This window comes from Porites lutea, chromosome 7 (assembly GCF_958299795.1).
Source record: "Porites lutea chromosome 7, jaPorLute2.1, whole genome shotgun sequence".
NCBI classification, from domain to species: domain Eukaryota; kingdom Metazoa; phylum Cnidaria; class Anthozoa; order Scleractinia; family Poritidae; genus Porites; species Porites lutea.
Window position 1 is genome coordinate 9,549,620 of NC_133207.1, and position 12,534 is coordinate 9,562,153.

The 12,534-nt window shown below is 39.4% G+C and overlaps 1 protein-coding gene across 1 annotated transcript; it reads left to right on the top strand.

Annotated features, from left to right (window-relative positions):
• Positions 1-376: 376 nt before the first annotated feature.
• Positions 377-11,784, top strand: LOC140944428 (uncharacterized). The gene is made up of 5 exons (XM_073393572.1): positions 377-509; positions 8,677-9,078; positions 9,929-10,307; positions 10,973-11,076; positions 11,771-11,784. Exons 2-5 carry the CDS (start codon positions 8,694-8,696, stop codon positions 11,782-11,784), a joined length of 882 nt encoding a protein of 293 aa, XP_073249673.1. The 5' UTR covers positions 377-509; positions 8,677-8,693.
• The last annotated feature ends 750 nt before the right edge of the window (positions 11,785-12,534 follow it).

Genomic DNA, 12,534 nt, shown 5'->3' on the forward strand with positions numbered 1-12,534 from the left:
ATACTTTTGATAAATTCTCGACCGCAGATTTAAGACTTTACTTCCCAGCAGAACAGCCGAAACCTCAGTTCCCAGCCAGCAAAATTTTCTCTGTAGAACAGATATTGTGAGGAACAGATCCGTTGGGTGCCCCTGGGTGGATAACACCCTCCTCGATCTGCTTAATTCTTCGTATCCTACTCATTCATTTAATTGCTAAGTAACAACTAGTAACTACTAGTAACTACCAGTAACTAGTAGTAACTGCTAGTAACCGTACCAGCAGCTATACCCGTAACTACTAGTAACTACTAATAACTACCAGTTACTACCACTATTAGTTAGTAGACACAATTCTTTATGTTACACAGAGTATATATCAACGGTGCATTTATGGCTTCCAACCATGAAGTATATACTAGTGATCATTATTGTTAACACTGGTTTTCTTTCAGCGCGACAAGAGTTTCTTGATATAGCAGCACGATTTCTGCTTTCTAAACAGTAACTGAACTTAACACACGCAGCAGGTAAGACGTGGTTTACTTCTTTTCATAACTAAATCCTGCCTAAAATGTCTTGATTGAATTGTAAGCGGTGTCGTTGTGTGATCGACTTGAGAATTTTGTACGGTTTCCTCAAAGGGATACTCTATACCTAAGAGCAACTTTTGCTCAAAAGATAGTATTTGCACTATTATTGCGGGAAAAATGACAAAAAAACAATCGAAAAGCAAAAGTAAAATCCCGAAAATCGTTGGAGAAAAGCGAAATTTCAGCCCTTTCAGGACCGGAAGTGAAATCGCCGATTTGTTTAGGGCGCTTGACTATAATTAACGTACAAAGAAAAATCTTTTCAGTGTGACTGAAGAGATTGTGGAGTGAGGATGGTTCTTCCCTTTCTTCTCGTCCTTCAAACAAAAGTATAGGCGACAAATTGAGTTTATCAGCGTGTGAGGGAGCACAGACTTACTTGTTAAAACCGTATGACAGCGATCGGATACTGACTCGACAAGCGAGTTCGACGTGGAACGGTAATAAAGCAAATATGCTGCACCGCAAATTCTGTTCGTTACTGATCGACGGTGTGATTACACTTTCGTTAAAATAAAATAATTCTAGCCATACATTTCTTTTCCGATGGAGTGGCAATGTTTTGTTTGAGCATTTAAGTGTCATTGTCTGAGAAAGTGTTCCAGGGGCCAAAAGTTGTGGTCAACCGATTTGGCTGAAACTTGGCACAGAAGTTGGGTATAATGAGATATTTCAAAAGCCACTTTGGCTCACTTCTCTCAGTTTTAGTTTTGGAGTTACAGGGGGGGTCTCATTTTTTGCCCTTTAAGCACCAAAAATCCAGCCTTCCGGGGGGCATTTTGAAAGTGTGATAAGACCCCACTGGTAAATTGTGCTGCCAAATGAATTTGACCATGAACTCTACTATAATAGAGCTTTCAGTTCATGCATTTAACTTTGTCCTCAACGTATTGCACAGAGAGGAGCCTGGGGCTAGAGTTTGGCCAAAATTGATGTTTAAATTACAACCCAAAATAGCCATTTTTCAAAATTTCACTATATTCACCTGCCTTCTTGCATAACTTCCAAACCTATACCACTGTTTACTTTAGTCACCCAGTTATCAAAATCAGTTGAGAAAAATTTGGCTTATTATGGTTTATTGAATTTTTGGAACAAACACTTCATGCCCCTCTAAGGCGATGCAAAATGGAATTTTGAGCCTAATTCAGGCCATAAACAAACCAAATTGTTGACAAGAAGCCCTTATTCTGTATTTGGTAAGTGAAAATGAATTGTCAAAGCCAAAATCAGTTTCACTGTTTAGAAATACACCAATTCTTACCTTAAAATTGATCTAAAACGGGCCTCTGATTAGCGCAACAAACACATAATTTAGCAAAACATAGGTAATTTTATTCTTTGAAAACCTAGTAACCACCATAGAACACAAATGATGATGTTCTGATGTACATATAACAATCTTTTTACACGATGCTTAAATTTTTCTTTGATTTATAGTCAGTTTCACGTCATATTTCCAGGCATTACTCCAAGGATGGAAAGTCTCCATATTTTGTCAGGCCCATTTTTTTTATATTTTTACCAGAAAAATTTAGCTTATCAAAAGATTCGTTTTAAAAAACATATAATCTTCGTCTGACCTTGTAATAGCCTGAATAGTTGTTTTAAATACCCATCAGCAAAGGAGCATGACCATACATACGTAGATTACACAGACATATACGAGCTTCAGTGAGCAGTATCGAGGTGAACTGTGATTTTCCGAGTCCTTTAGAGCTGAAAAAATGAAACCATCCATTTTTTCTGTTTTTCGTCAGGTTTGTTCGAAATTCTTGAAAGTGATCTGTTTCAGGATAATTTTTCGATGGCACTTTATTCCTTTGGAGGGGTAAATGACCAGTGCAGTGTCACGTCATGGGCTGTGCAAGAAACAGGAATGCTTCCTTTGTTGTCTTGCGGTAGTGACATGACTGCATGGTTAAAGCACAAGTAGAAGGGTTCAGGTGTGTCTAGGGAAGAAGCAGAAGAACTGGTGATGCCAAAGCTACAGGTGATTCAAAATATCAGTTAGGGATCATATACGAGCACAAATGGCATTTATCGTGATCTAGGGCACTCTTCTGACTGAATAGTGATTTAGAGACGACGATATGTAAATTACGATATTGTCGTCCCAAATTGTTTGTTTATGGTGATTGATTCCCATGTTAATATCCTGGGTCCTTAGGAAGAGTACTAAACATTCATCAGATTTGTCCAAAAAAAAAAAAAAACAAGTACGATAAGAATAACACTTAAAGGCTGTTTTTTTGTCTGCTCGAGCTGCTTGTTTACATTAAGCTTGTCACGTGCACACGCTTATCATGCAATGCACAATTCAGTTACCGGTTTCCATTATTTACCCTTTTCGTCAAAGATCTTTGCAAACATATGCATGCTGCATCTAAGTTTTTCGACGAAATTGACATTTTCAGGGAGAAAATGTCACTAAAACGTCTTCACAAAATCGACCGAATTAGTTGATATTATTGGATTTGCTTGGAATAATGCATAGGCAATGAACACACATATGTCGTACTTGAATGGGAACTGACTCTGAATCGTTCTGGAAGAGCACAGAAGATTTGTGTATATTTGTAGAAAAAATTGTTTCATTATTTAATTAAAAAAGTATTTAAAATAATTTTAACTATATAATTAAAAGAATAATGAAAAAATTTACCTAAATAAGAGTGTTATCTGCTAAAACTCTCTAAAATTCCCTAAAAAAACTCATAAAATTTGTATTCTTTTTTGATAGCGAGGGCCTCTTTTGGGGAATAACCGCTGATTAGTTGTAGTTTAGATGACTCTGATGAAAAACTGCTGATTTGTTGTGCTCAGTGAACAGTACTCTAGACACTGTTGTAGCATGTAGGTGGACTGAGCCCTCACTTGGTTGGTAGGAATACAGAAAAATAAAAACGTTTTTTCAACGTTTTTGCCTGTGAAATGGTGCTATTCAATATTCTTGAGATTTTCTAAAATTCTTTTTCATGTCCAAAATTCCCAAAACAATTCCTGCGGAATTATGTAGCTAAGCCTATTTTAAATTGACTTCTCTTCGACGAAACAGGCAAATAAAGGAGACCGGTGGAGTTTCAATGCAAGCTGGCTCGAATTGTGCATTGCCAAACTTAGCCTTGCTTGATAAGCGTGCCCACGTGACAAAAACAGCCTTCAAGTTATTTCTATTATTGTTATTGTTATTTTTTTTTATAAAGATATTGCTGCAATGAGTTTGTTGAATGTTTAGTGCTCTTCGTAAGGACCCAGGAAATTAACATGGGAATCAATCAACCATGTGAACAACAATTTGAGACGACAACATCGTAAATTATATATCATTGTCTTTCTTCAAGCAAAAGAGTCCCGTAAACTGCGATTAAAATCATTTGTGTGCGTGTATGATCCCTTACTAATATTTTGAATCACCTGTAGCTTTGGCATCACCAGTTCTTCCGCTTCTTCCCTAGACACACCTGAACCCTTCTACTTGTGCTTTAACCATGCAGTCATGTCACTACCGCAAGACAACAAAGGAAGCATTCCTGTTTCTTGCACAGCCCATGACATGACACTGCACTGGTCATTTACCCCTCCAAAGGAATAAAGTGCCATCGAAAAATTATCCTGAAACAGATCGCTTTCTAGAATTTCGAACAAACCTGACGAAAAACAGAAAAAATTCCCGCGAAACGGGAGAAGGATTGGACGGGAACTCAGTCCAGTCCCCACACTCTTCAAGTCCAAAATGGCGGGCCAGCTAGCTTGATGTAATGACAAGTGCATCATCTCAATGCAAGGCTTTGTTTGGGTTATTTTCTTTATAAAAGCAAAACAAGCTTTTTGTTATCCAGCTCTCCTAACCGTGGATGGATGGTTTCATTTTTTCAGCTCTAAAGGACTCGGAAAATCACAGTTCACCTCGATACTGCTCACTGAAGCTCGTATATGTCTGTGTAATCTACGTATGTATGGTCATGCTCCTTTGCTGATGGGTATTTAAAACAACTATTCAGGCTATTACAAGGTCAGACGAAGATTATATGTTTTTTAAAACGAATCTTTTGATAAGCTAAATTTTTCTGGTAAAAATATAAAAAAAATGGGCCTGACAAAATATGGAGACTTTCCATGCTTGGAGTAATGCTTGGAAATATGACGTGAAACTGACTATAAATCAAAGAAAAATTTAAGCATCGTGTAAAAAGATTGTTATATGTACATCAGAACATCATCATTTGTGTTCTATGGTGGTTACTAGGTTTTCAAAGAATAAAATTACCTATGTTTTGCTAAATTATGTGTTTGTTGCGCTAATCAGAGGCCCGTTTTAGATCAATTTTAAGGTAAGAATTGGTGTATTTCTAAACAGCGAAACTGATTTTGGCTTTGACAATTCATTTTCACTTACCAAAATAAAAAATATTAATACAGAATAAGGGCTTCTTGTCAACAATTTGGTTTGTTTATGGCCTGAATTAGGCTCAAAATTCCATTTTGCATCGCCTTAGAGGGGCATGAAGTGTTTGTTCCAAAAATTCAATAAACCATAATAAGCCAAATTTTTCTCAACTGATTTTGATAACTGGGTGACTAAAGTAAACAGTGGTATAGGTTTGGAAGTTATGCAAGAAGGCAGGTGAATACAGTGAAATTTTGAAAAATGGCTATTTTGGGTTGTAATTTAAACATCAATTTTGGCCAAACTCTAGCCCCAGGCTCCTCTCTGTGCAATACGTTGAGGACAAAGTTAAATGCATGAACTGAAAGCTCTATTATAGTAGAGTTCATGGTCAAATTCATTTGGCAGCACAATTTACCAGTGGGGTCTTATCACACTTTCAAAATGCCCCCCGGAAGGCTGGATTTTTGGTGCTTAAAGGGTTAAAAATGAGACCCCCCCCCCCCCCTGTAACTCCAAAACTAAAACTGAGAGAAGTGAGCCAAAGTGGCTTTTGAAATATCTCATTATACCCAACTTCTGTGCCAAGTTTCAGCCAAATCGGTTGACCACAACTTTTGGCCCCTGGAACACTTTCTCAGACAATGACACTTAATATTACGATCTAAAGCCGTCTTGAATAAGTAATTTTAATTACTTATTCAAGTTATTGCCCTTAATTACTTATTACGCATACACGGTTTAAAAACCGGTCAGTAGTATAAAACACGGACTGCGGACTGGGTATAAAATACGGACTAGGTATAAAATGTGGACTCCGGACTGAGTATAAAACACGGACTAGGTATAAAACGCGGACTACGGCTTTAAAAAGGTAAAACTGAGAGAAATGGAAAGCGGACTAGCAAAAACAGTAGCCCCAGCTTTAACATTCCCTTAGCTGTTCACTTAGTCTATTCTTCCCACGGAGAAGGAAGGTCATGCCGGTACTCAAGGCAACTGAAATTAAACTCTGAATTTTATAAAAAGAGGGAGTTAGAAGAGATTTCAATTTGCAGTTTTAAGCCAATAAGAAGCACCGAATTTTAAAAAATAGTGCTGGTGTTAGTCAGATCAGTAAAATTCGTATCGGATGCCATAATTCCGTTTCAAAGAAAGCCTTGGGAATACGAGGACTGAATGAAGAACTCAGACGAGAAGGTCAATGTAGGGGCATTCCGCGATGCACAAAAGCAGTATTTAGGGGGAAGGGATTACTTTCATACGTGAATAATAACCGAAATGAGTCATCCAACGTTATATTCTAAGCGATGATTATGATGGCATGATTTACACCCTGCTCCTGATCCCCGGACAGTGGTACTACTGGGAATTCTTGGTGGGGGTGTGGCGCCCGGTTCTCCGAATCCTGACCTTATTGCAGACCAAAAAATGTCATTTTTCACATCCGTTTTCAGACCAGATCTCTAAAATCCATACCCATTTTCGGATCTGGCCTAATTTAGCCTGTTCCAGGCTCTCAGATAGTTGGAGATACTCCCCAGTTTTGTCCCGATTTATTTTCGTGTTCGCGCTTTCTCAATTCAGCGGACCCAACTATCTCAGAGCCTGGAACAGTTTAGGTCTAATTAGGCAGAAATTATGTCATCATTACCAAGTTAGAGGGGAAACAAAAAAAGTCTCCAAATGCATTTCGAATTCGCACATTTCTATTTCGTTCTTATTCATTTGGAATTGAAACGATAAATACGTCCATTCATGTACGCTCCCGAAGTTCCCTCGAAAACCATACCCGATTCCACACCAAAATGGGCAAGTTTTTTCAGACCAAAAAGGCCCCAAGCCCCTACCCTTCCATTATATAATGATAATGACAATGACAATGCTTTATTTATTTGGAGTCTTATACAGTCCTATGTACATTGACTTTATCCAAATAATTCAGAATCATAACACAAATTGCACACTAGTGGACACTAGTAGCTATATAAGGGAGTACCACCCCAGATCCTGACCCCTTTCATGATTGTCAGAGACTGAGACAAGGTCTAAAAATGGGTTTAAGAAAATAGCATTTTGATCCGGCTCATGATTCAGAGAACCACGCGGCCCACCTCCACCAAGACTGATTTATAGGAGTATTTACAACTTTAACTCACGTGTCTTGCTGTTTAGCGATCTTTTGGTCTTATTTTTCCTTACCTAGAACCAAATAGCACCGTTTTTACCAAAGTAGTCCGTAGTCCGTATTTTATACCCAGTCCGCAGTCCGCGTTTTATACCTTGTCCGTGTTTTATACCCAGTCCGTGTTTTCCAGTCCGCGTTTTATACCTAGTCCGCATTTTATACCCAGTCCGCAGTCCGTAGTCCGCAGTCCGTGTTTTATACTGACCGGTTTAAAAACCGTGTATGCGTACAAGGCAATTTTCCCGGCAAATTCAGTAATTTCATGTTATGAACATATTTGTGCTTGGATAAATTATATAAAGGTTGTCGACCTAAGAAAAAGCCACTACCCTCACAATTTTAGTTGTCAATGCGATTTTGTCAAGGTCTGAGTCAATTTCAAGAGTGTGTCTGCTGCTCAGAGATTGACTGGGTTGCCTTTGTCGCTAAAACAATGAAGCGATTGAGACAGAAGGACTCCGCCTGTTTGCATAACACAACACCCGGGATTCCAAGCCGTTTTCTTGAATCGCTGGGTTCTTCAGACGGCCTGGTATTAATGCAAACAGCAGTACCGCGACTCCTACGAAGGCCCAACACGCAAACAAACAGTCACATAGCTTAAAGGTAGCTGGCGAGGTGGTGCTCGGGCATTTTAGGAAAAGTTCGCGTTGTCCTGCTATCTTGCGCTGTTTGTTACATTGGGGCTCACTTTCCTCCCCCACTAAAGAGGCAATGAAAATGGATGACTTTGTGTTCGAGGGATTTTGCTTTGCAGACGAGTAATGAGAACAGAGACTATTCGCCATATAAGCAATTAATATAATTTTATTATGGTGATTTGCCTTTATCTTGAGTATCCTGAGATGCTGCGGGGATTTTTCCGTTTCACGTCTTAGCTTTTTAGTTTCTGGTGGCCCACGTTTAAATGTTGGAACAGGATCTGCTTTTATTATTGAGTTTCATGTTTAAGCCTAGGAACTAAGCTATCGTTGGATCTTCTTTCTATGTCATTTCCGGTTTCAAGCTGTAGCGCAAAATTTTAATTGTGTGACGAGAAACTTTCCTCGTTTACTGGCAAATACAGATGGACTGGACATTTTATTTTCACAAAATCTTTTAATAAGGCCATAAGCTATCTTTTCGTAAAATTGTCGTTTTGGGTATAGAGCATATCTACGTAAAGCTCACCCGAGGTTCTCCTACTTTCAGTAAAAAGCCTTTGAGCCGGAAAGTTCAATAATACTAACTTAACTTTTAAAGTTAAAGCTGGACATATAAAATCTTATGAAGATTATCCCTAACTAATCTCTGTTTTGACCTGTAATACCAAAAAACATGTTAAGCTTAACATAATAATGTTTTGCCTATCATTTGCCTCGGAGGGGGTGGCATGGTTTTGTTAGAAAAAAAATGAGTGACTGATCTTTTCTGCCAGTGAAATTAAATAATTGTTTATATTTTGTTTGTTTGTTGGTGATTTTCTTTTTGTCTTTCTTTTCTTGTTTAGTCTTCTTGGTAAATAATAAATTGTTGTTGTTGTTTAGTATTAACGGAGAGAGCAATGACAACTGGTCATCTGCATAGTCTCTGTCGGCAAGGCAGTGTCTCCAAAATCCAATCTTTCCTGGAGGAAGCTGAAGATATTCATAACAAGTTAGAAGAACGTATCGGTTTCCTTGGCTACACTCCGCTCCATGAAGCAGCCAACGAAGGTCGAATCGATATTGTCAGGCTGTTGCTCGAGAACGGCGCCAATGCAAATGCCGAGGCCAATGGCCAGTACACACCTCTGCACATTGCAGCATCAATGGACAATGTAGATTGTGTGGTTGAGCTTTTGAAGCACAATGCTGATGTAACTAAGAAAGATGAGTTTGATAAAACACCTTACAGGACAGCCATGATTATGAAGTGCAAGAAAGCAGCGCAAATACTCAAGACCGAAGGTAGGTGGATTCAATTTCTATTCAACTTTGCGAGCTCAGTTTCTTTCAGTTAGAAGAACACTGGGTGGCCACAGGCAAGCAGGAGGTGACAAATTTTTGTTCCTGTCCGACAACAACCAGGTTCTTTACGAGACTGTTGATACAGACCTAATGCTTTTTTTTCAATAGGTGATCATATCATTGGGTAGTGACAAAATGCCATTCTATTTTATTCTCCTCCTCCTTCTCTTGTCAGTGGAACTAAAAGAACACTCCCTGTAAAAAGCAGGAGATGTAGAACCCAGTAGCTACAGACAGCTGGGCATAACAGCATTGATTTCAGTTGCTACAGACGTCCTTCTCCATGCCCTGTCACTCTGCTAGATTGATAACGTCAATGCAAACAGGCAAACAGTCTGGTGACGTTTTTTTCCAAACGTAGATTTTATATGAGGGGATGTGGACGTTGAACTGTGCTTCATGTATGTAGCTACCATAAACTCTCGACTGGGCGGAGGTCGGGTGGGGTGGGGTGGGGGGTTTGGTAGCAAAGGGAGTTTGTGAAGCGCAAGGGCCTCCCTCCCCACCCCTGAATTAACAGCTTGCGCGTCTGTGTAACACTAAACAGACTCCACATGCTATATACCAGCACGTTCACAGACCTATTTTCTCTTAAGAGATTGTCGAGCGCGCGATCGCAAATTTCGTCGAAAAAAAAAATGTCTGCGGACAGGCTGATTATATACCAGCTATCATGCAATATCCATGATCCTGATTATATTCCGTTCTTCTTTTCACGATCCTCGCACGCCATGAACCAGCCCGCCATGAACTCATTCTTATATTTTGCAATCATTTATTTGCTCTCTAGAGATCAAGAGGGCAGCCCGGGAAAATAGCCCAAATTTGAAGGACTTGTTAGCGTCAATATCCGGTCAGGATATATTACCATCAGGCTTCAAGGAAGCCCTGTTGGAGGCATCAAGCTACGGACATGTGGATGCAATCTGTTCGTTGGTCATCGCGGGTGCCAAAATGCCTTTGTATCTCAAAGACTGCATTATTCAAGCACTAAGGTTGGACTTTTGTGAGGCTGCTGCGACATTGTTGATGTGCTATGCGGCGAAACACGACAAAAGACGGCTTCTAAAATATTTGATGAGTGAAGAGACGAGCAGAGAGGAAGAAGAACAAGCCATTTTAGAATTACCTTGTCCAAGTGTTCCACGTAACACTTTGGAGGGTGTAAGGTACAGTTTATTTTTTTTACTTTGGAATTGACGTCGTTTTTCTAGTGACAGTGTATATCGCTGTGGGGACTGACTTTTTCTCACTTGTTTCCTTTGTGTGTGATGTATCAGTATTAATATGTAGAATATTTCATGAAAAGTTTTCGCCAACAGCATTTACACTCGAGTTGTTGCATGTTGCTGAAATACCGTTTTGAATCCTCGAAGGCCCTATAGCCGTACGCTTTGTATGGCGGGTTCAGTTATAACCATCGATCTATCAATAGAGGGCTTCAGATTTGAGGACGAGAACTAGTACGAGTACGAGATTAACTTTTAATTTTTTGCGTGTGTTCTAGAAAAAAGACACCCCGGAAAGCTTCATTTTACTTTTTTTCACCAAAAAAGTTAGTGCGGTCATTTATAATGAAGGAGGGTAAGCCCTCTCTCGATAGCAAACAGATAAAACTTCTTACATTTGATAACTTGTTCCCGCCACAACCACATTCTCGGTAATGAAAACTCGTAGTAGATTGACGACGGCTATCACGTTTTCCCGCCAAAATGATGTTGGTTCACACGTGAGCAATACTCGGTATTGAGGAAATCTCGTAATCGTAGTCGTCCTCGTCTCAGAATCTATCTCGCGATTCGTTACTAACGCTTATTCATGCTTTTATCACTAGTCGTTTAGACTATTGTAATGGACTTCTGTATGGCCTTCCTAACTCGCAAATAGTTAAATTGCAACGTGTGCAGAATGCTGCGGCGAGACTTGTACTGAGCTTAAGTAAGTGCTCGCATATTTCTCTTGCGCTTTATCAACTTCACTGGTTACCAGTACAACATCGTGTTCATTTTAAGATCTTAATTTTAACATTTAAAGCTATTCATGGATTGGCGCCTAAGTATATCATAGAAAAGGTTGAGTTTGATCGTCCGGGTGAACGTAGTCCTGAATAGGACTGTTGTTGTTGACAGTGACTGACGTTTTGACAACCTGTGCGGTAGTCATCTTCAGAGTCAAAGTGAGTTGTATCAAGTCAGTTGATGGTATTATACTCTGGTTATTGATCTGATTGGTCAATTATGTCGCGATGTTTTTGGTCGTCTGTCAGTTACGCCGTGATGTTATTGGCTATGAAGACTCGTAATCAGTGATTGGTGCGTTTCGATCCGTCTATTGTCACAGTTAAACAGTCGTCTATTGTTAGTCAAATTGTCAGTTCTCCAGTTAGTTCTCATAGAACTAATTAACATTGAGCCTTCTTAGAAGTAATAAACATTAAGCCTAGGTCTATATGTAATCTTAGATCAAATCAAAGTTTATTGCTAGACCCTCCTAAAGGGAAAATGCTTGTCACATGACAGATCTTTCTCTGCTGCTGCCCCATATTTATGAAATAGTTTGCCGACTGAATTACGTGATGTTCAGTCATTAGCTGTTTTTAAATGTAAGCTGAAAACTTATTTATTTCGTGCAGCTTTTACAACGTAACCTGTTTGACATTCACTTTATTCGTATTACTAATTAAATTTATTATCATTATTATAAATATTCTATATTATTATTAGAAAGTTATTAAATTATTATTATTGACGGTAGAAAGCAGGATTGACCAGTCCAGACGTTCGGTTCGGGCTACGCGACTCGCAGGGTGCACCTTCTCCACAGTTAAATGAAGAAGACCCCGAGTGTTGATCCAACTTAGAAACGACCTCTTTGCCCCACCCCCCCCCCCCCGGCTACGCCCATTGGGGGAAGGTTGGGGCGAAGAGACGGCTGGCACTTCAGACTAAGCGAACCTGGCCTGTGCGGTGTCGAATCAACACCAAAGCGCGCAAATGACGTCACAGCGGCTAAAAGACCCTTCCACGGTTTTCTTTTTTTTTCAACTTTTGACATGTACCAGTTAGGGAAAATCCGTCGACGCCAATGGAAAGAGTGCCTTAAAATTATTACAATTGTCAAGTTTGAAAGTGATACGTCTTAAGCGAGAGAAGATAACGGTAGCTCCGAAGAGTTGGGAAATTTTACAGTCGTTTGTATGGTGGGGGCACAAACTTGCCCCCACCATACAAACCTCTGAAAAATTTCGCGAATTCGAGAAGCTAGTCTTCTTTAGTTTTCAACAAATTTATTTCAAACGTGGCAACGATCTTTGGAATTGGCTGATTTTCCTTAACTTATCGGTGTCAAAAGTTAAAAAAAAACCGTGGAAAGGTCTATTTGCAACGTCTGTCTGAC

Coding starts and splice junctions, on each gene's coding strand:
- LOC140944428 (XM_073393572.1), top strand. CDS start 8,694: ATGACAACTGGTCATCTGCATAGTCTCTGTCGGCAAGGCAGTGTCTCC. Junction 9,079..9,928: donor GCAAATACTCAAGACCGAAG/GTAGGTGGATTC, acceptor TTTGCTCTCTAG/AGATCAAGAGGGCAGCCCGG. Junction 10,308..10,972: donor AACACTTTGGAGGGTGTAAG/GTACAGTTTATT, acceptor TTTTATCACTAG/TCGTTTAGACTATTGTAATG.